This window comes from Phocoena phocoena, chromosome 1 (genome assembly GCF_963924675.1).
Source record: "Phocoena phocoena chromosome 1, mPhoPho1.1, whole genome shotgun sequence".
Classification (NCBI taxonomy): Eukaryota; Metazoa; Chordata; class Mammalia; order Artiodactyla; family Phocoenidae; genus Phocoena; species Phocoena phocoena.
Genome location: NC_089219.1, coordinates 88,905,612 through 88,928,893, shown reverse-complemented (window position 1 = coordinate 88,928,893; position 23,282 = coordinate 88,905,612). Strand labels below are relative to the sequence as shown.

The 23,282-nt window shown below is 39.3% G+C and overlaps 1 protein-coding gene across 1 annotated transcript in view; it reads right to left on the bottom strand.

Annotated features, from left to right (window-relative positions):
- CDC14A (cell division cycle 14A) overlaps window positions 1-23,282 on the bottom strand; it is a 164,008-nt gene that overhangs the window by 81,710 nt on the left and 59,016 nt on the right. Inside the window, exon 5 of the mRNA XM_065881245.1 lies at window positions 13,896-13,975. Coding sequence (XP_065737317.1) covers window positions 13,896-13,975 — 80 coding nt within the window. The remainder of the gene's footprint in view (window positions 1-13,895; window positions 13,976-23,282) is intronic.

The window sequence follows — 23,282 nt, the reverse complement described above, 5'->3', positions numbered from 1 at the left end:
TGATTTTTAGTATAGTCACAATGCACACCACTAATTCGAAACCATTTTACCACCAGAAAGAAACTCTATACCCATTTGCAATAACTCCTCATTCATTCCCCGTCCCCACTCCAACCCTGGCGATCACTAATCTACTTTCTGTCTCTAGATTTGCTTATTCTAAGTTCAGGGAACATTCTGCAAGCACCATTTTATTTACTCGGTCAAGAACAAGTAATTCCCTCTGAATATTCTCTTCATTGTTCCTGGATTTTGCTTTGACCTCTCTAAACACTACTCCTTCCCAATCTCCTCTGCAAAGTCATCCTTCACCTCCCAGTCTCTTCAAGATTCAATTCCAGACTGAAATTCTCCACACTCCATGCTCTCTTCCGAGACCAGGTGCTCTCAAACTTTAGCATTCATCAGCATCAGCATCACCGAGATGGCTTCTTAAAACACAGAATGCTGGGCCCCACCTGAGTTTCTGATTCAGTAGGTATGGAACGGGGTCTGAGAATCTGCATTTCTAACAAGTTTCCAGGTGGCATCAGTGCTGCTGGTAAGAGGGACCACATTTTGAAAATCCCTGCCCTACACAATCTCATCTATGTAAGGTACCATCTATCTGCCAATAACCCTCAAATTTATCTCCCTAGCACAAAGTCCTTAAATCTCCAAGGCAGGACAGCCAACCACATACATGACATTTCCATTTGGGTGTCTTAAGGCATCTCAAACTCATTGTGGAAGAAGAATCTCTTGAATCTGCCCCTACCTCAAAACAACAACAATAATTTGATCCTCCGATCCTCTGTAACTTGGTAAAAGACACAGCTTCCACAATCACTCAAGCTACAGCCCAGAAGTCCTTCTGTCTCTCTCATTTCCCGTACCCTACTGCACCGTGCCCCACTGTGTTTCCCTCCTAAACATCTTGTGAACGCATTTACTTCTCCTCGGTTCTGCTGCCTCTCACGTAGCACCTCTCCACACACTACAAGAGCCTTCCCACATCCACCCCTCGCCTTTCTAATCAGTTCTCTTCACTGCAGCCAGAGTGATTTCTTTAAAAGGCAAGTCTGATCCAGCCACTCTTCTGCTGTAGCCCTTCTCTGATTCCCACTGCTCTCTCGAGGGAAGGTTCAAATCCTAAAATGGATGCAAGGCCTGTGGTATCTGGCCCTCCCCGCCTCTCCAGCCTCCTCCTCACATCATGCTCCCTCACGCTCTGTGCCCATCACAACCCCCTTCCCTGAGCTCCTCAGAGGGGCACTCTGAACCTTTGCTCCCCTGGTCACATGTTCTCCAATCGCCTTGCCTAGGTCACCCTACTCACCCTTCAGATCCCAGCTCAAAGATGACTTGTCTCAGGGAAAATCCTCCAACCCCACTCCGGCTAGATCAGGTCCCCATTTTTTTCCACTGGACTTAACTACAGTTTGACATTATATCATGATGTGCTTATTAGATTCCCTGACTCTCTCTCTACAATAGTCCCTAAGAAGACAGGATCTATATGTTTTTTTACTCACCATTGTCTCTTTAGTACCTAATACAGTGCCTGGCATGAAATAGATAGTCAATAAATGTTTGTCAATAAATGTTTAAATTAAGTAAAGGAGCTTGGGAGATCATCCCAAGAAAATGTTCGATGATCTCCTATGGCCACTTTTGTTAACTCGAGAGCCTGACACCTCCATCCTCACTAGCAAGAAGAGCTTTCTTTGCATTAACCCCAAATCCCTTCTGTCCATTTAAGATCATTTCTTTCTGTTCTCTTTGCCAAAGAGTATTAACTGAATAAAGCTAAAAAGCAGTGACATTCAAAGTAGTTTTCTCTTTCTTTGTCAAGTGGTATTAAACACACTTTTATTTTAACCCAGACACTTTAGAGAGGCTACATAGAGCTTTCAGGATTTAAATCACTATACCAATGTGCTACAAAGTTTTATACTCCCACAGTTTTTATTGCGGTTTTGGTTCCCAGTTGTTTATTTAACTCCTGGTTTGCTTTTATACTCATTCATCCATGCATTCATTTATATTTATTGAGCCAAATGGTTACTGAGTTGAATAAAAGGACATGTATTTTTCCACCTCCCTCATAAAGGACCACTGAAATCCCATAGATGTCAATTGAGGGGAAACGCTTGCACATCCTGTGCTGCCTGGGAAAACTACAGCTCTAACTTCCATACCATGACAGCTTTACCATATATTGCATTACTCCCTTAAACAGGTAAACACAAGGCTGCTCTTCATTCAGGACATAAGGTAATAATACCCCAAACACCCAGGATTTCTAATCATTCATCCCTGCTGAAGAATACATCGTGTGTCTCTAACCCCCAACACAGAAGACTAATGTTACAACCAACAGCTATCTAGAGACATCCAAATACAAATTTAGCTCAACCTCACGCTTGACCATCCAAATTCTATCCATCCCGGCAATTCTATCTTTCTAAATGTGATTTCTGGCATAACAGTCAACTGAACCATAAAACTATGATGAAGTGGTTATAAAAATCACTGTCAGTCAATAAAGATTTGTTGAATGAAAGACTGAATTATGAATATTTTATAGGTGAAGCAATTGGGATTTTTTGTTTATTTTTACATTTATTTTGCAGAGAAGCAGTAGAAGAAAAATTAAATTTAAGAAAACTAGAATCACCATCCCCAAAGAGATACAAAGAGAAAGGGCTTGATTCCCTATTGTACTAAAGCTGTCCTTCTACAGGCTCTCAAGAGTCAACTGTTAGATATTCAAAAATTTTGAGAGCCCAAATCAGCATTGGAGGGAAAATTTACACCACACAAATCAGCAAATGCTCTTTAATTACAGAGCCGGTTTACCAACACACCACTGTTTGCAACCTACGAATCTAAGAAATCACTCAGAATAAAGCAACCCTGTCAATGTTAATAATGATTAGATGAAACCAGAGATGAAAGAACATATTTACATAAAACAATAAGAAAGCATTTCTGGTAATGAAGTTGTTTGAAATGAAGAATAATGAAAAACAGAATCACAGTGTTTACAATGTGGAGACTACATTAAAGAATAAAACAGGCCTTCCCTGGTGGCGCTCGTGGTTGAGAACCTGCCTGCCAATGCAGGGAACACGGGTTCAAGCCCTGGTCTGGGAAGATCCCACATGCCGCGGAGCAACTGGGCCCGTGAGCCACAACTACTGAGCCTGCGCGTCTGGAGCCTGTGCTCCGCAACAAGAGAGGCCGAGACAGTGAAAGGCCCGTGCACCGCGCACCGCGATGAAGAGTGGACCCCGCTCGCCGCAACTAGAGAAAGCCCTCGCACAGAAACGATGACCCAACACTGCCAAAAATAAATAAAAAATTAAAAAATTAAAAAAATAAAAAAAAGAATAAAACAGAGCTATAGTAAATGGACTAAGAAATAACAGAAATGACTGTGATTTACACATCTTGATTCTGATTCTCTGTAAATTCTCCAGATAGCAAGTAGTTATGAGGCAGGCAAATACCTGCAGAGCAATGGGTTAGAAAGGATCTCAAAGGTCATCTGAGCACCCTTCCAATCACTGAACTGAATCCCATCTACACAACCAGCACAAGATCAAGAGCTTCCTAAGGACAGGGAATGTGTCCTTTATGTTGTATGCCCAGAATCTAGTACAGTGTTGAGCACATTACTCTCGTGTAGCTGTTGAATGAATGAATGAATGAATGAATAACCATTACAAGGAGACCATTCAACATATGCCTGAACAACTCTAAGTGGCTGGGAACTACGGACATTTCAAAACAAAAATTATATAAAAAATCTGTAATCATAAACTGTGTACAATCACAAAAATGTAATCTAGATCACTGCTTTCCAATGGAAATATAATGAAAGCCACAAAAGAGAGCCACATGTGTAATTTTAATTTTTTTATAACCATATTAAAATAAAAAGAAATAAATAATATTAATTTTAACGATATATTTTGTTTAATCCAATGTATCTGAAATATTTCAGCATGTAATCAACACAATTATAAATAAGATATTTTACTTTTCTTATACTAAACCTTTGAAATCGAATGTGTATTTTATAGGCTTGTAGTCTATTTCAGTTTGGACTAAACAAATTGCAAGTGCTGAATAGCACATGTAGGTAATAGCTACTATACTAGACAATTCAGCCCTAATTTGTATGGATACTTGGGAATTAGACAATGTCCAAAAATACTTTACACAATTGTCCAAATTACACCTGGTTTCCAGTCTCTGAACACATCCACGCTATATATGCACCAGCTCCAGGGAAAAGAGCAAGCCAATGGTTTATATTATCTAGACCTATAAGCTAAAAATGTATTTGCTAAGAATTAGTGGGGAGAACGAAGCTATTTCCCACTTACAAAAGAACAAAAATCAAATGGCTTCACGGGGCAGAGCCAAAAATTGAACATGACCAGTACCCAACAAAAAAACAGGACACAGAATCTCCTGCTTTTCAGATTTAACATAAAGCTATACACTAATCATTTTGCTCATCTAAAGAGACAGAGATTTGTGAAAATTCATTTCTAAGTTATGGCTTAAAAGGTCATAAGTCAGCAGAATAGAATCCCTAAAAATAACAGATACCAGAAAAACAGGCCAAGGGCTGTGCTCTGGGCCTTTTATCAACACCTGACTATCCCCTATTTAACCACAGTAATTTTGTTTTAAAGATAAAAATAATAGTAAATTATCTTTGACTCCAATATTGAAAATAAGAGCTTCATATACGAGGCATTCAACAAAATAACTATGTTCATCAACATAAATGATTGCAAACTTATTCCAAACCACCTTTATCAACTAAGGCTGGCTATCGGAAAAGTACTGTAAAGAGTACAAAAATTTGGCACTTACCCTTCTACAGAAAGTTTGGTACACTGGTCTGAAACCATAAAAACAGGAAAAACAAAAAAAGTAATCTGAGCCAATTTTCACAACTCAAACCACTGAAGCACTGCCATGTCCCCAAAAAAAAAAAAAAGAATAGATATTACTCACTTCCTTCTGCGTATTATTGGGTCCTAGAAACCTTGACAGTTGTTTCTGTCCTCAGATCCTGAATAGTGGTGCTTATTTAACACTTTAACAAGAAAACCGGATAAAGAGTCTGCTTTTCATAGTGGTCTCAGTTATTCAATATGCCCCAGCTGTTGAAAATAGATTGCACAGTTCGGACTGGATAATTTATTTTGTTCTATTTTCAAGACTCAGGAAACTGGCCCATCCTCACTAATCAAAACTAATGCAGATTCTTTCCCATCACATCAAGCATCAAAAGTAAAGGTTTATTAAAGATCCATGGAGGTAGAAATGACCCCAAAGATCAACACTGAGAAGCAGAGAGTTAGCCATCATAAAGAAAAGTTGAGAATGAAAGTCTTAAGAGAGCATAAAATAAATTTTGTTTCTACATTTTGATACTTAGGGAAAAAACATGGTAAAGAGAACTTTCCCTTTGAAGTACAAAGTTAATGCTAAATAAACTTTAACAGAAATCACAGTATCATATTTAAACTAACAAATATCTGATTTAACATGTTATGTAAAAAGATACAGTTTATAATTGCATCTAACATCTACCAGCACATGTTTACTTTGCTTTAGAAGAAAGAAGGCAGCCTAATGCCAAGTTCTAAGTAGTTGACCCCTCTGGGCCTTTGTTAAGAGACCTGCAAGTTCTGGCATGCCCAGGTGAGATTTCCCATTAAGACTCAGCCACATTAACACTAGCTCAGCAACCGGGATATCACTAGGGGTCATCCCCAAAACACAACAAACCCATCCCTGAACACAAACAGTATGGGTTCATTTTAATGACAAACGTCATTAAAGGATCGATAGAGGGAGGTTTGTGGGTTCTCTGTTAAGGAAGGTTTTCTGGCGTCAAGTCTGCTTTAAGAGAAAATTCGTTATTCCTGTTCATATTAGATAAAATATCATTATTTGATAAGCCATCTATTTCTAAAACTCAGGAAACCATGCAAAAACATTTCCCCAAATGGAAGCTTATTATTCTAATCCCAAGAGATCTATTCTGTTCCACACAGGTGTGGATCAGGAAATGTATCCTAGAGTTTCAGAAAGCTAGTTCTGCTGGAATGTTAATAGAAGTGGGAGGGGGATGGGGACCGATTTCAGGCTGAAGTACTTGGGAAAATTCTGAGATAAACAGGTTACTTTATTACTCAGAACCATGCAGAATCTTTAAAATGGGAATGTGCTCTGCAAAATCTCCAAGATGGAGAGTTCTAAACTTATTTGACTGTTGAATTTTTTTTTTTTTTTTTGCCACGGTAAACCTTATAGAGCAGTAGTGCACAACCTTGGCAGCATATTGGAATCATGTAGGTAGTTTTTAAAAATCCCAACACCCAGACTTCACCCCAAGCCAATTATATCAGAATTTCTGGGAGTAGAACCTGGCATCAATATTTTTTAAAGCTTCCCAGACTTTTTTTGGCTGCGTAGGGTCTTCGTTGCCGTGCGCGGGCTTTCTCTAGATGCAGAGAGCGGGGGCTACTCTTTGTTGCGGTGCACGGGCTTCTCATTGCGGTGGCTTCTCTTGTTGCAGAGCACAGGCTCTAGGCGCGCGGGCTTCAGTAGCTGTGGCTCGTGGGCTCTAGAGCACAGGCTCAGTAGTTGTGGCGCAGGGGCTTAGTCGCTCCACGGCATGCCGAATCTTCCCGGACCAGGGATTGAACCTGTGTCCCCTGCACTAGCAGGCGGATTCTTAACCATTGCGCCACCAGGCAAATCCCCTTCCCAGACTTTTTTTTTTTTTTTTTTTTTTTTTTGCGGCACACGGGCCTCTCACAGTTCTGGCCTCTCCCGTTGCGGAGCACAGGCTCCGGACGCGCAGGCTCAGCGGCCATGGCTCATGGGCCGAGCCGCTCCGCGGCATGTGGGATCTTCCCGGACCGGGGCACGAACCCGCATCCCCTGCATTGGCAGGCGGACTCTCAACCACTGCGCCACCAGGAAAGCCCTCCTTCCCAGACTTTTTAAAACCAAGTATGAGAACCAATGTAACTTTGGGAAACACTGACCTATAAGCCTCTTCTCCAAACTAAAATAAAATAGCCACACAAATATATGTTCCTGGACCTAAACAGGAAGAGACCCACCAAAAAAATAAAACACACTAAACTAAAAACTGGTGATGATAGGACATCAAACTTTCAACCAGCTTTATTCCACTGGATATCAGCATGGCACCCTACCTCAACCTCACCTCTGCACCTAGTCATTAGTTTTTAAGTCATGCTTTCTATATTTGTCTTCGAAACTGGGCCCCTAGATGTTATTTATTGTCTGTATAGTTGTATTCCCCATTTAATTTTATATGTCCTAGAAAAATTGGGTTTTAGCAGATTTATGAATCATTAATACCCAAAAAGTTACCAAGCTAATACATAAGGACCAATAAAAAAAGAAGTAAGCACGAAGTGAATTTGAAAGCACAAAAAAAGATCTAAAAGCAGAGTTGTGCAATTTAGATGGGTTACCTTTTCAGTGTTCTGTGAGAGTTAGAAAGTTTTCACAAACACCTGTTTTATGAACACCCAAAAATGCAGATTCAAAAACCACTGCCAAGAAAATAATCTAAGAATTCCAATAAGGGTTGGTGGTCTCGTGGGACTGTAGAGAGGCTGCAATTAATATGACCTTGTAGAATGACTGGTCAACAGTATGGACTATCAATTTGGTAGTACACTGACTGACAGGAAGAGAACCTAAAAAGGTTCATACTGGGCTTGCCAATTCAAACTCCGACTCTGGCCCCAGAACTGAAAAGCCCCTTGTTCCCTTGAAGACCAACTGCCAAGCAAGCCTACAGTAAAGATGGATGGACTTAAAGAATTAAAATAGGTGAAAAATACCCTCTTTCCCTAGTTTTGAGATAAAGTCACTGTTGATAAAACACATTGGCTATCCTTAGTACAAGTGAAAAGTACAGTTTTCGACAGACCTACTTTACCATTAAATGGAACACCCTAAAACTGACTTGCAGACAGTAACATCACAACAAATACTCCTTGAGTGTCACACCAAGCCAGAAATTCAAATGTCTCCAAAGTCTACTATACTTCATGTAATCAAGAATAGACAGTAGGGACTTCCCTGGTGGCGCAGTGGTTAAGAATCCACCTGCCAATGCAGGGGACACGAGTTCGATCCCTGGTCCAGGAAGATCCCACATGACACGGAGCAACTAAGCCTGTGCACCACAACTACTGAGCCTGCGCTCTAGAGCCACAACTACTGAGCCTGCGTGCCACAACTACTGAAGCCCGTGTGCCTAGAGCCCGTGCTCCGCCACAAGAGAAGCCACTGCAATGAGAAGCCAGCTCACTGCAATGAAGACTAGCCCCAGCTCGCCACAACTAGAGAAAGCCCGCGCTCAGCAATGAAGACCCAACGCAGCCAAAAATAAAATGAATTAATTAAAAACAAAAGAAAATGGAATAAAATGGGAAAAAATCTTTAAAAAAATAGGCAGTAAATGGGGGTTGGGGGGAGGAATTGAGTGAAGGTGGTCAAAAGGTATAAACCTCCAGTTATAAGGTAAATAAGTACTGGGGATGTAATATGCAACATGGTGACTATAGTTAACACTGCTCTATGGGGTATTTGAATGTTGCTAAGGGAGTAGATACCAAAGGTTCTCATCATAAGAAAAAAAACTGTAACTGTATGAGGTGATAAGTGTTAACTAAACTTATTGTGGTAATCATTTTACAATATATGAAAGTCAAGTCATTGAGTGGTACACCTTAAATTTATACAGTGTTGTATATCAACTGTATCTCAATAAAACTGACAGAAAAAAAAGAATAAGCAGTAAATCTACCCAAATCTTTTTTTTTTTTTTTTCTCTCTCTCTTTTTTTTCTTTTTTTGCGGTACGCAGGCCTCTCACTGTTATGGCCTCTCCCATTACGGAGCACAGGCTCTGGACGTGCAGGCTCAGCGGCCATGGCTCACGGGCCCAGCCGCTCCGCAGCATGTGGGATCCTCCCGGACCGGGGCACGAACCTGTGTCCCCTGCATCGGCAGGCGGACTCTCAACCACTGCGCCACCAGGGAAGCCCCCCAAATCTTTTTTTTTTAATTTGCTTCATCTTTAGTGAATTTTTAACTAGGTTAATAGAAAACTATTAATTTAAAATTTTTAAGATAAATCCAAATAGAAAAACTCAATTAGACAGTACTTGTGGTTATAGTAATACACTGCAAGCATCCTATTATATAGTATCCTACCTAACCTACCATTATAAAAAACAACCTATGCCATACAAATGAAAACTTACAGCACCTAAAGCCAGTACCTGGATTGTTATTCTCCATTTTCATTGTAATGTGCAAGGCATTCATGATGCCTACCCCTAACAGCTCCTCCAATCTCCAGTTCCAGTGTTAAATCTCCTTCCTCCTGGAGCAGGTACCTAGTTGTCCTAATAATCTTTAGATCCATAAGTCTAACATAGTGACTGGCACAGAAAAAGCAATAAATTAATTATGTATTCCCTGGCACACAAATAAGAAAAGAACCCAATCCCAGCCCTTGAGAGAAGAGTCAGCCATATTTGGTGGAAAGTCAGCCATGCAAACAAATAATTACAATATAAAACATTTGTTTTAATGGTGTATGTAGCAAATGTAATGGGGCATGAACAAAATGTAATAGGAAATTATAGGCACAGGACATGCCAACCCTCTCTAGAAAAATGAGCAAAGGTGCTACGGAAGAGACTGCTCCAATAAATGTTTGTTAAATCAATAAATCTTGAAGAACAGCATTATTTAAATTAAAACCTTAAAACACTTTGATTAGAAAGACTAAAACCCTATAGCACAAATGGTAAATAGTCATTTCAGTAAAGAGGGCATGTAAAGATACCAACCACACGTCAACAAGCCTTCAAAACTGTCCTCATTTTTCTTAATTTTTAGACAATAAAACAATCACATTTAAATAGAAGTTCCTTTGAGGCTTCCTGTTTTACAAATAAAAGTATTAATGCAGAAGTGGGATAAAAAAAATCTAGACAATGAAGATAAAGATGTAATTTAACAATAAATGGGGTGGAAAACCTAGTGGATGATAGAATCCAGATTATCAAAGGAAGGCAAAGGCAATGATGACTGACTAGGACTAGTATGAAGATGATTCTTGATAATACTGCATTAGCTTTAGTTGATCTGGGCAGTAGACTAAAATCAACTCACATCTTATCTCAGCATTAGGAAAAAAATTGTTTCTGTAGCAAAATTCCAGAAAACTAGTAGTATTCTATCAACTAAATTTTCCACTGAATTATAAATGCACACTGTGTGGTATTTTCTGCTTCAAATGTAGGATTTATGAAGAGTCTGGATTTAGAAATGCAACTTAATGTAAATACATTAAGTTGTACACCAACTCTTCGTGTCACATTATCAGAGAAATACAGCTTAGTTATATTCAAGGTCAAACTTTTAGTTGGAAATAGGTGCCTAAACTAAGGGGAAAAAATGCCTGAAGTCTGTGTTAAGCATTCTTTTTTTCAGGTAAACAAATAACTAAAATTCTCTATGTCTAACAACACTACAATATTCTCCAGAGTATTGTCTCAATTTCTTTCTTCTAAAATACATTTGAGACCATGTGACTTAAAAAGCTACAGTTAAAAAGATAGGAAATGACCTAAATGTCTACCTGTCAGAGACCAATTAAATGCATTCTTGTACATTATACAGCAGTAAGACAGAATGAGGAAGGAAGCTCTCTATTTACTGATGTGAAAAAATATATCCAAGATGAGTTAAGTGAAAAAAAAATCAAGATGCAGAATAGTACATATAGTATGTTACATTTTGTGATAAAATGGGGAAAATAAGACTGTACATCTTTATTTGCTTATATATGCATAAAGAAACTCTAGAAGGATATAGAATAAACTAACACCAGAAGTTATTTGGAAAGGACTGGACAGATAAGAATCAAGGGTGGGAGAGAGAGTTTTCACTATAAACTATATATATTTTAAAATATTTGAACCATGTAATGTATTTATATTTTCAAATATTTAAATAAAAACAGTTTGGAAAAATAAGCTACAATTATGATTTAATTCTACGTTAAGTAGTAATAATTTTTTATATCTTTTCTTCCATTCCAATCTTATCAATTATTCAAAGATTCTAGTTCTCAGGAAACAAATTAATTACCTATCACATATAAGCTAAAATATAATTATGATTAAAGGAAGAATTCATTCTTTCCTTCTCCTTCTCCAGTATCTTCATCTAAATTCACAATTAAGGTTAAAGGTTAGCAAGGCTCACCTGGCTTGTGAAACAAATACATCTCCCATGACTTCTGAGTGGATACTATCACAAGCATAAAAATTAATATATATTTTCCACTTAAAATGTCTGAATAGCCACAATGTCCACTGGGCCTATTGATTGGAATTACAATTTTACAAATGTTACAGCATTACAATCCCCAGGTGCATGTGTTGTTTTCAAAATAACAACAAAAACTTGTAAACATTTTTCTGATTTAAAAAACAAATTTAATGAGTCCTCACTGTCTCAAGGAAAAGTACACCTATGATCCCTTCACAGTCGCTGGCCCCTCTCTCACCACAGATCCTATGGCTCCTACCACAGAGGATGTTGGAAGTTGCCTCAGACACAATCCCTTCCAGGGCTTTCCAGTAGGGTACACAGATGCCTAACTTTTCCTCCTCTACCTGCGAAACCCTTTAAAAGTTTAGTTTAAATGAGTCTGATACTTTCTCGTATTTCTGTCAGAATCTTTTCTTCTATTTTTATAAAACCCAACTTTTTAACAATTAATTACGTGCCTATAGAGCTACCTGCCCCTACTAGATAATGTGTGATCATTAGAAATACTTCCTATTCATATTTATATCCTTGTGGATAATCCTTATTTCTTATGAATAATAGTAATAGTACTAACAACAACAAGAAAAACAAAAACCAGGTACTGCACCAGGCACGGTGATATATGTATTACCTCATTTAATCCTCAGGATAGCTCTGAAGCCATTGTACAGAAAAGGAAGCTGAAGCTCAGAGAGGATAAGTAATTTGCCCAAGTTACATATACTTACTTATTACATATAGAAAAGAGCAGAATGAACCTTCGAACCCAGGCAGTGTCTCTGCCTCCAAATCATGTACTCTTAACCACTTTGCTTAAAATTTAGGAAGTGATTAATATTATCATTATTACTGCAATGAAACGGAAGTTTGTGTCCCCCCAAAAGTCATATGTTGAAAGCCTAATCCCCAATGGGATGGTATTAGGAGGTGGGACCTTGGGAAGTAGTTAGGTCATGAGGGTAGAGCCCTCATGAATGCGATTAGTGCCCTTATAAGAGGGCACTAATAAGAGGTACCCCAGAGCGTTTTTCTGCCCTCTTTCCACTATGTGAGGACACAGCGAGAAGTAAGCAGTCTACAGCCCTGAAGAGAGCCCTCACCAGAACTTGACCATGCTGGCACCTGATTAGTCTGCAGAACTGTGAGAAACAAATGTCTGTTGTTTACAACCCACCCAGTCTATGGTACTTTGTTACAACAGCCCAAATTAACTAAAACAATTACCCTTTTCTAAAAAATAGAATTGTACAAAGAGCTTTCAAATTATAGAAGCCATTAGAAGTGGGAGAAAAAAAGTTTTGTCCTCATCGTTAAAACTCTCTTCTACATAATCTGTAACCTTTTATCTGTCCTTCAATGGCTAATTAGCTCATTCTCTAGGTTGCTTGAGGATATTTTCCTCTCACTGTCCCAACTCCAGTACTTTACCCCTTGCTTTCACTGAGAAGATCAAGCATACTAGCTGTTGTTGTCCCTATATCCTCCTCACCTGACACCCACCCTGTGCCTAATAACTCTCCCTCTTGTGGTCTGAGAAACAGACGTGGGAATCCTTTGGATCTTAGGGGATTTAGTCTTAACTTATTCATTAAAATAAATATTTACAAAAAGCACTTTTAAGTGTCAGGCACTGGGACCTGCCCTCTGCGAGTTTACAGGAGAGTAATGAAGACAAAGAGGCCTCCTCATTCTTTCCTGTTCCTTTCTTTCATTATTGGTAATGAAAAACTGTTGGTAATTTTGATATTAGTAACAATAAGAAGCAATCCATGTGCTTGTAGACTTGGACACACAAATAAACAAAAAGGCAAAAATATTAGAATCATTCACAATTCTGTTGATGACTGTTGTGGAAGTTCTTCTGAAGTAGAAGTAGTACATTTCCTTCTACTCTTTAAATAAGCTCAAGTTTACATGAAATTTTTAAAATATCTTCTTCAGGTGACACTTCAAAACATTCTTTTCCAGCACTGTAATGAGAGACAGCCTTCCTCAGGATGGAAGCTAGATTTGTCTGCTCAACAGGTGATTAGGGTTCCCACTAAATATGTACTTCTGGGAAGGTGCTTTGAGGCTCTTATTCTATATTCCCAGCCCCTGACATTTGGTCAGAGATCAATCGATGCTCACAAAATGAAAGAATGAATGGATGAATCAGTGATGTAGATGACTGAAATCTAACAAATCTTGACGTGGTTATTAGGTCATAAATCAGGCACTGTTTGTGCTTAAACTGTCAAGGTATAGAAAGAATTCAAGGAAAAAAATTAATTCCTAAAAAGGGAAAGCTATTTTATTCTTACTAGATGGGGGAGGGGGTCTCTACAAAAACAAAATAATAAAAACTACTGTCTCATTTCATTCCATGTAATATCATGGTCACACTCTTCATACAATTAAAAAACACAATTCTCCAATTCTAAAGTAGCAAGCTGTCTAGCAAAGTTGCCATAACTCAAGTCTCACAAGCAGTTATACCTGAATGGAAGATAGGGGGGATTTGAGCCAGATAGGAGTGCTCTGTAGGCTTCTTCTGGTGTCTTCTTTAAATAGATTACCTAAGACAAATAAATAGCAACATTTAGAACACCACCAAAGAATGACACAAAACTAACTTAATTACTCACCAAATTTGCATTTCCACTTTGAAAGTGACAACTGTCATGGTGATAATGTTGATCTTTAGACAGCAAGCAAGCTGCCGAAATTTCCTTTTCAGCTTGAAGCGGAACAACAGCCTTTGGCTTAAGGATGAGTAAGAGCTTAAAGACACAGGGCTAATCCATAAAGGGGCCATCCAGGGCTGTTTACAAGGCACACTGAACAGATACAATGGCAAGGTTTTCCCTTTGGGGAGCAGAATAATTGTACCTCCATTATTGAACTGTGTGTTCACCAAAGACCAATACAGACTTCCCTGTCCTTCGTAGAAGATCTGCTGCGAGGTAATTTAGTTCCTGGTGAATTCTGAAAGACATCTCAGGGCACAGTACCCTTGGGAGATCTACAGAGTTCTCGGTCTCCTCTGAGGAAAGCGCATGTTGCTCTCCAAACAATCAATAAAATCACAATGAAATGGGGGGAAATGCATGCAGGTAAGAGCACTGGAAAGCATATTGGCTTGGCTCTTGATGTCAAGGATACTTAAATCCCTCCAGTCCAGCATGATAAACTAATCATAAATAAAGAAACAAACAAAAAAGAGCTCTTAAAACCAGTAAATAACTTCCATTTAATCAACTTATTGACTATATACTAGCTGCTAGGCACTTTATCAGGTACTGGCACCTCTCTTAATAGAAATTACATTTGTGGGGCAAAACAAAGTAATTAACAAAAAGAAATACAGTCTGAGATAAGTGCTGAAAAGGAAATAAGCAGAGTATTGGAAAGAGAGTAGACTTACTTAATACCTTGACGTGGTCAGGGAGGGGTCTCTTCGAGACATTCAGGAGAGCCATGGGAACAGCTAAGGGAAAGGAGGAACAACAAGGGCCAGGGTCCTTGAGTGGGGAAGAGCTTGGTGAGTTGGACAGAGGAGATGAGTGTGACTAGAGCAGCGGGCGAAGGGAAAGCCAGGTAGTGTTCAGATTGTGAAGAGCACTGCAAACCATGAGGAGAGGTTGGTTTTATTCTAAGAGCAATTTAATATTTTAATTCTCAGACAGGAGCACTGATCATTTTCATCTAGAGTTTGAATCAACTTTCATCCCTAAAATCCTCTCTACCTAGAAAGAATGACATTATTTCCTTAATATGTTCCAACATCAAAACCCTATGCATTAGTACATATAGTAATATTACATATAATTTTTATATATTTATATAAATAAATACATATAACGTATATGTATATATACATATATGCATATATATATATTTATAAGCTTGTAAAGACAAGAGAGAAATAATTTTTGAAATGGTTGACTAGGCACTGTAGACTAAAATGGTTTTCCATAAATATCAGTTATTCCTATGGATATACAGATATCAAAAAAAAAAAAAGAAACCCTATGGGGCTTCCCTGGTGGCGCAGTGGTTGAGAGTCCACCTGCCGATGCAGGGGACACGGGTTCGTGCCCCAGTCCGGTAAGATCCCACATGCCGCAGAGCGGCTAGGCCCGTGAGCCATGGCCGCTGGGCCTGCGCGTCCGGAGCCTGTGCCCCACAACGGGAGAGGCGACAACAGTGAGAGGCCCGCATACCACAAAAAAAAACAAAAAAACAAAAAACTATGCATTTCAACAAGAATGACAGAGTCCCAGTTCTTAAAAAGTAGGGTTTCCTTCTCTACTTACAAAGTTTCTTTGAGCTTTACGCTGTTCCACTAGCAATATATTACATGTACTTAATTATTAATAATTTCAGGACTAGAAAACATTTCAATTCTCTAAAGAAAGAAAGCTAAAATAAATACATAAAAAGATACTTCTAACTTTATTAAGAAAGCTCCATATTCCTGTGACAAGTAAACAAGAAGGTCTGATAAAGCATACACCAAACAAAGCAAATTGAATATGAAACAAAAACAGCACAGAAAATGAAACCACAGTAAAACAATGATCGAGACATGAGACACAGATTCCACCAACGGAGAACCATATCTCAAGCTGCAGCTCAAATAATTACAAAAATCCACGTAAACCAACCCTAGCTTTAAAGACCATTTTCAGTAACCAATATTAAAACAGGACTTTGTTGTTCCCTAACGAGCAGGTTATATAATATACTCAACAGAGTTGGTTATGATGCAGTGATTTTTCAAACCTAAAGATGCAGCAGTATTTGCAAGCTGACTATGCCTGCTAAAAGGGAAAGCTGCTTGTAGAAAGCTCCTGTGTTTGGATTAGATAATTAAAGCTTATACAACCACCTTTGAAAAGCAAAAATACATTTCCCTCTTCAGGAGCAATTACATTAATTCTCTTTAATTCTAAGGCAATCATTCTACAGGAGGTACACAACAGCCCACATGAAAGACCTCTTTAGACTGGATACCCCACTGAGTTTTGCTACTCATCTTACCTGCATGACTTAGCACACATGACCCATGTTCTCACACTGTAAGATGAGAGTCTTTGTTTTTTATTTTTATCCCAATGTTAAATTATTAATAAGTGCAAAGTGAAACCCAACAGAGGCCATCTAAATTCCAGGAAGATTCCAGGGGCAGGTAAATACAATGTCCTTTTACAACCTGATGGTAGGTACTTGGGAGGGTGGTGAAATGTTCTAATAAAGGAGTGTATTACTGAATGCATGCACATTGTGGTCATTAAAATACCAAATTCCATTTCTCCAGGAGAAAAAATGTCATGGATTCTTATGCTAAGTCTTCTTAGATATGTTTCCTATTAAAAAGAGACAGAGAGACAGACTAGGCCAGATCAGAGGCTGGAAATAAAACAACATTAAGCCTTTGCTGTTGAGGAACCTAAAGCTCAGAGAGGTAAGGAACTTCCCACTCAGAAAGGTAAGGAACTTCTCACTCAGAAAGGTAAGGAACTTCCCAAACTCGCATTGCTGCTCTGTGATGCAGTTAGAATTCGAACACAGATCTGACTCCAAAGCCCACAGTAATTCCATACATCATATCTGCTTAAAAATGTAGATGCAGGTAATGGAAGCAGAATCTGGAACAACAACAACAAAAAGATTCCTACTCTTCCAATTTCTAAATGCCATTACACTTGACTTTTAAAATTAGGTGACTTCAGGGCTTCCCCGGTGGCACAGTGGTTGAGAGTCTTCCTGCCGATGCAGGGGACACGGGTTCGTGCCCCGGTCCGGGAAGATCCCACATGCCGCGGAGCGGCTGGGCCTGTGAGCCATGGCTGCTGAGCCTGCGTGTCCTGAGCCTGTGCTCCGCAACGGGAGAGGCCACAACAGTGAGAGGCCTGCGTACCGCAAAAAAAAAAAAAAAAAAAAATTAGGTGACTTCAGGGCGTCCTTGGTGGCACAGTGTTTAAGAATCCACCTGCCAACGCAGGGGACACGGGTTCTATCCCTGGTCTGGGAAGATCCCACATGCCACGGAGCAACTAAGCCTGTGCGCCACAACTACTGAGCCTGCACTCTAGAGCCACAACTACTGAGCTGCGTGCCACAACTACCAAAGCCCACACACCTACAGCCCATGCTCCACAACAAAAGAAGCCACCGCAATAAGCAACGAAGAGTAGCCCCCGCTCACCACAACTAGAGAAAGCCCGTGCGCAGCAACGAAGACCAACACAGCCAAAAATTTTTTAAAATAAATTTATAAAAAAAATATAGGTGACTTCAGGGGAATTCCCTGGCAGCCATGGGTTCCCTGTGGCCCGTGTTCAATCCCTGGTCGGGGAACTAAGATCCCACAAACCGCATGGCACAGTCAAAAATATAAATAAATAAAATAAAATTAGGTGACTTCAAACTGTTAACAGTAGTTGTGCCTAAGGAATAGGGCTGGGGGAATATTAGTAGAAGAAGAAGGAATTTCTACTTATATTTTCTACTATCTCCACATTTCTTGTATTTTGTAGTAAGGTGTATTAATTTATTTTTTAAATGTGGAGTAACTAAATCAGTTATGAAATGTTAAATAAAAATAAAATCTATATTTAACTATTACTCAAAGATTTGTTCCCAGATATTCTAATATTTCTAAAAATACTTTCTGGATAAAATTAACTTCAAAGCATCTTCTAAATATCCTGGTTTTCCTTTTCTGCTTCTCAGGGAAAAAATAATATGCTGTCTACTCTTCTCACTAAATATTAGCATATATGAACCCAAACCGAAGAATCTTCCCCAACTTTTGATTGATAAAATTTAACAAAAGCCTTCTGCATAGTGCTTGGTTTGCCATGCCAATTTATCCTTGAAATTAGTGAGTATATGTATGACTTTTATAAAATTGCCCTACTCTTTGCCAGGAAGTCCTATAAAACTTCTCAATAGAACAGCATTTGACATATATGTTCTTACTTTTAACTAAGTAAGAGTCAAACAATTAAAATGACTATGAGGTTTTTATTTAACAATTAATTAAAATTACAGTACTACAAGCTAGTATAAAATATTATTTACAAATAAGCCAATGTTTCCCAAACTTCAATTAATCATGCATCAACTTTCTCAACTTCTGCCACCATACGTAGCACCACATATTACCATTTCTCTTTAAAGACATACCCTTTTAACTTAAATCAATGTATTCTAAAATGGTTTATATCATTGCTATAAATGGAAAACCAGTATCACTTGCCACAGAGTCTACACATAAATGAATTTTAAAATACATGACTCTTAAATCTGTAAAATGTTTGTGAAGATTAATTGCACATTCAAGTGTGGGTTCATTATCTGGGCTCTCTATTCTATTCTGTTGATCTATGTGTCTGTTTTTGTGCCAGTATCATACTGCTTTGATGACTGTAGCTTTGTAGTATAGTTTGAAATCAGGGAGCATGATACCTCTAGCTCTTCTTTCTCAAGATTGTTTTGGTTATTTGAAGTCTTTGTGTTTCCATACACAGTTAAGCATTATTTTAGTTCTGTGAAAAATGCCATTGGACAATTAATCTACAACAAAGGAGGTAAGAATATACAATGTGGGAAAGACAGGCTCTTCAATAAATGGTATTGGAAAAACTGGACAGCTACATGCTTAAGTATCAAACTGGACTACTCTCTCACATTATGCACAAAAATAAATTCAAAATGGATTAAAGATTTAAATATAAGACTTGAAATCATAAAACTTCTGGAATAAAACATAGTACTCTCTTTGACAACAAGCTCAATATTTTTCTGGATATGTCTTTTCAGGCAAAGGAAACAAAAGCAAAAATAAAGGGGACTATATCAAACTAAGAAGCTTTGCACAGTGAAGGAAACTATCAGAAAAACAAAAAGAACACCTACTGAATGGGAGAAGATATTTGTAAATGATATATCTGATGAGGGGTTAATATCTAAAATATACAAAGAACTCATACAACTCAACATCAAAAAAATAAACAACCCAGGCTTCCCTGGTGGCGCAGTGGTTGAGAGTCCACCTGCCGATGCAGGGGACACGGGTTCGTGCCCCGGTCTGGGAAGATCCCACATGCCACAGAGCGGCTGGGCCCGTGAGCCATGGCCGCTGAGCCTGCACATCCGGAGCCTGTGCTCCGCAATGGGAGAGGCCACAACAGTGAGAGGCCCGCGTACTGCAAAAAAATAAAAAAAAATAATAAACAACCCAATTAAAAGATGGGCAGAGGATCTGAATAGACTCTTTTCCAAAGAAGACATACAGATGACCAACAGCCACATGAAAAGATGCCCAACATCACTAAACAACAGGGAAATGCAAATCAAAACCCCAATGAGATATCACCTCACACCTGTCAGAATGGCTATTATCAAAAAAGACAACAAACAGCAAATGAAGAAAACAAAACCCTTCTGCACTGCACTGGGAATGTAAATTGGTACAGCTGCTATGGAAAAAAGTAGGGAGACTCCTCAAAAAATTAAAAATAAAACTACCATAGGATCCAGAAATTCCACCCCTGGGTATTTATTCAAAGAAAACAAAAACACTAATTTGAAAAGATATATGCCCCCCTATATTTGTTGCAGCATTATTTACAAAAATAGCCAAGATATGCAAGAAACCCAAGTGCCCATCAATAGATGAATAGATAAAGAAGATGTAATACACAATGGAATATTACTGAGCCATGAAAAAGAATGAAATCTTGCCATTTGCAACAACATGGACGGACCTAGAGAGTATTATGCTAAGTGAAATAGACAGAGAAAGACAAATACTGTATGATTTTACATATATGTGAAATCTAAAAAACAAATGAACAAACATAAAACAATGGTTGACAGAGGTGAGGGAGGTGAAGGGAGGAAAGAAATAGGTAAGGGAGATGAAGAGGTACAAACTTCCAGATGCAAAATAAATAAGTCATGGGTATGAAATGCACGATGTGGGGAATATAGTCAATAACTATACAGTATCTTGAATGGTGACATATCACAACTAGACTATTACCATGTTGATAATTTTGAAATGTACAGAAATACCAAATCACTATGTTGTGTAACAGGAACTAACATAGTATTATAAGTATTATATCTCAAAAACAAACAAATAAACTCATAGAAAGAGAGATCAGATTTGTGGTTACCACACGTAGGGGCTCACAGGAGGGGGAATTGAATGAAGGTGGTCAAAAGGTACAAACTTCCAGTTATAAGATAAATAAGTACTAGGGATGTAATGTACAACATGATAAATATAATTAGCACTGTTGTATGTTATATATGAAAGCTGTTAAGAGTGTAAATCCTAAGAATTCTCATCATAAAAAAATTCTGTTTCGGGCTTCCCTGGTGGCGCAGTGGTTGAGAGTCCGCCTGCCGATGCAGGGGACACGGGTTTGTGCCCCGGTTCGGGAAGATCCCACATGCCGCGGAGCGGCTAGGCCTGTGAGCCATGGCCGCTGAGCCTGTGCGTCCGGAGCTTGTGCTCCGCAACGGGAGAGGCCACAACAGTGAGAGGCCCGCGTAACGCAAAAAAAAAAAAAAAAAAAATTCTGTTTCTTTAATTTTGTATCTGAGATGATGGATGTTCACTAAACTTACAGTGATAATATTTCGTGATGTATGTGACTCAAATCATTGTTACACACCTTAAACTTATACAATGCTGTGTGTCAATAGTTAAACTTATACAATGCTGTATGTCAATTGTATCTCAATAAATGTGGAAGAAAAAAGTAAAATAAAATAAAATAAAATGTGCACACCACACATTGAGAAACAATGTAACAAATATAAAGTTTGGACCAATTTTACAGAACAGCAGACCAACCTGATAAATTAAAATCCTCTTAGGAGAGACGGGCGCGAGCCGAGGCTAAAAGCACGGACCCCAGGGACAGGCGGGAGACGCTAAGGCTGCTGCTGCCGCCACCAAGGGGCCTGTGTGCAAGCACAGGTCACTATCTACACGCCTCTTCCGCGGAGCCTGTGCAGCCCGCCACTGCCAGGTTCCCGGGATCCAGGGACAACTTCCCCGGGAGAACGCACGGCGCGCCTCAGGCTGGTGCAACATTACGCCAGCCTCTGCCGCCGCAGGCCCGCCCCGCACGCAGTGTCCCTCCCTCCCCCCCACCCCCGGCCTGAGTGTGCCAGAGCCCCCGAATCACCGGCTCCTTTAACCCCGTCCTGTCTGAGCAAAAAACAGAAGCCCTCCAGCGACCTACATGCAGAGGCAGGGCCAAATCCAATGCTGAACCCCTGTGAGCTGTGAGAACAAAGAAGACAAAGGGAAATCTCTCCCAGCAGCCTCAGAAACAGCGGATTAAAGCTCCACAATCAACTTGATGTACCCTGCGTCTGCGGAATACATGAATAGATGAGTCATCCCAAACTGAGGAGGTGGGCTTCGAGAGCAAGACCTATGATTTTTTCCCCTTTTCCTCTTTTTGTGAATGTGCATGTGTGTGCTTCTGTGTGAGATCTTGTCTGTATAGTTCTGCTTCCACCATTTGTCCTAGGGTTCTATCCGTTCATGGTTTTTTTTTTAATTTTGTTCTTAATAATTAATTTTAATAACTTTATTATACTTTACCTTCTTTCCTTCTTTCTTTCCTTCTTTCTCTCTTTCTTTCTTTCCTTCCTTCTTTCTTTCTTTCTTTCCTTCCTTCCTTCCCTCCTTTAGACAACGAATCATCCAAAATAGAGGAGGTGGTCTCTGAGAGCAAGATTTATGATTTTTTCCCCTTTACCTCTCTTTGTGAGGGTGTATGTGTATGCTTCTGTGTAAGATTTTGTCTGTATAGCTTTGCTTCCAACATTTGTCCTAAGGTTCTATTCATCCCTTTTTTTTTTCTAAATAATTATTTTTTAATTCAATAACTTTAGTATACTTTATTTTATTTTACTGTATCTTCTCTCTTTCTTTTTTCCTTCCTTCCCTCCTTCCTTCCTTCCTCCCTCCCTCCCTCCTTTGTTTCCTTCTTGCCTTCTTTCCTTCTTTGCTTCTTTCTTTCTTTCTTTCTTCCTTCCTTCCTTGCTTCCCTCCTTTCTTTCTTTCTTTCTTCATACTTCTACTAATTCTCTCTACTTTTTCTCCCTTTTATTCTGAGCCGTGTGGACGAAAGGCTCTTGGTGCTCCAGCCAGGAGTCAGGGCTCTGCCTCTGAGGTGGGAAAGCCAACTTCAGGACACTGGTCACCAAGAGACCTCCCAGCTCCACATAATATCAAACGGCGAAAATCTCCCAAAGACCTCCATCTTAACACCAGCACCCAGCTTCACTCAACGACCAGCAAGCTACAGTGCTGGACAACCTATGCCAAACAACTAGCAAAACAGGAACACAACCCCACCCATTAGCAGAGAGGCTGCCTAAAATCATAAGGCCACAGACACCCCAAAACACACCACCAGACGTGAACCTGCCCACTAGAGAGACAAGATCCAGCCTCATCCACCATAACACAGGCACTAGTCCCCTCTACCAGGAAGCCTACACAACCCACTCAACCAACGTTAGCCACTGGAGACAGACATCAAAAACAGTGGGAACTACGAACCTGCAGCCTGCAAAAAGGAGACCCCAAACACAGTAAGATAAGCAAAATGAGAAGACAGAAAAACACACAGCAGATAAAGGAGCAAGATAAAAATGCACCAGGCCTAACAAATGAAGAGGAAATAGGCAGTCTACCTGAAAAAGAATTCAGAATAATAAGAGTAAGGATGATCCAAAAGCTTGGAAATAGAATGGACAAAATGCAAGAAACAGTTAACAAGGACCTAGAAGAAATAAAGATGAAACAAGCAACGATGAACAACACAATAAATGAAATTA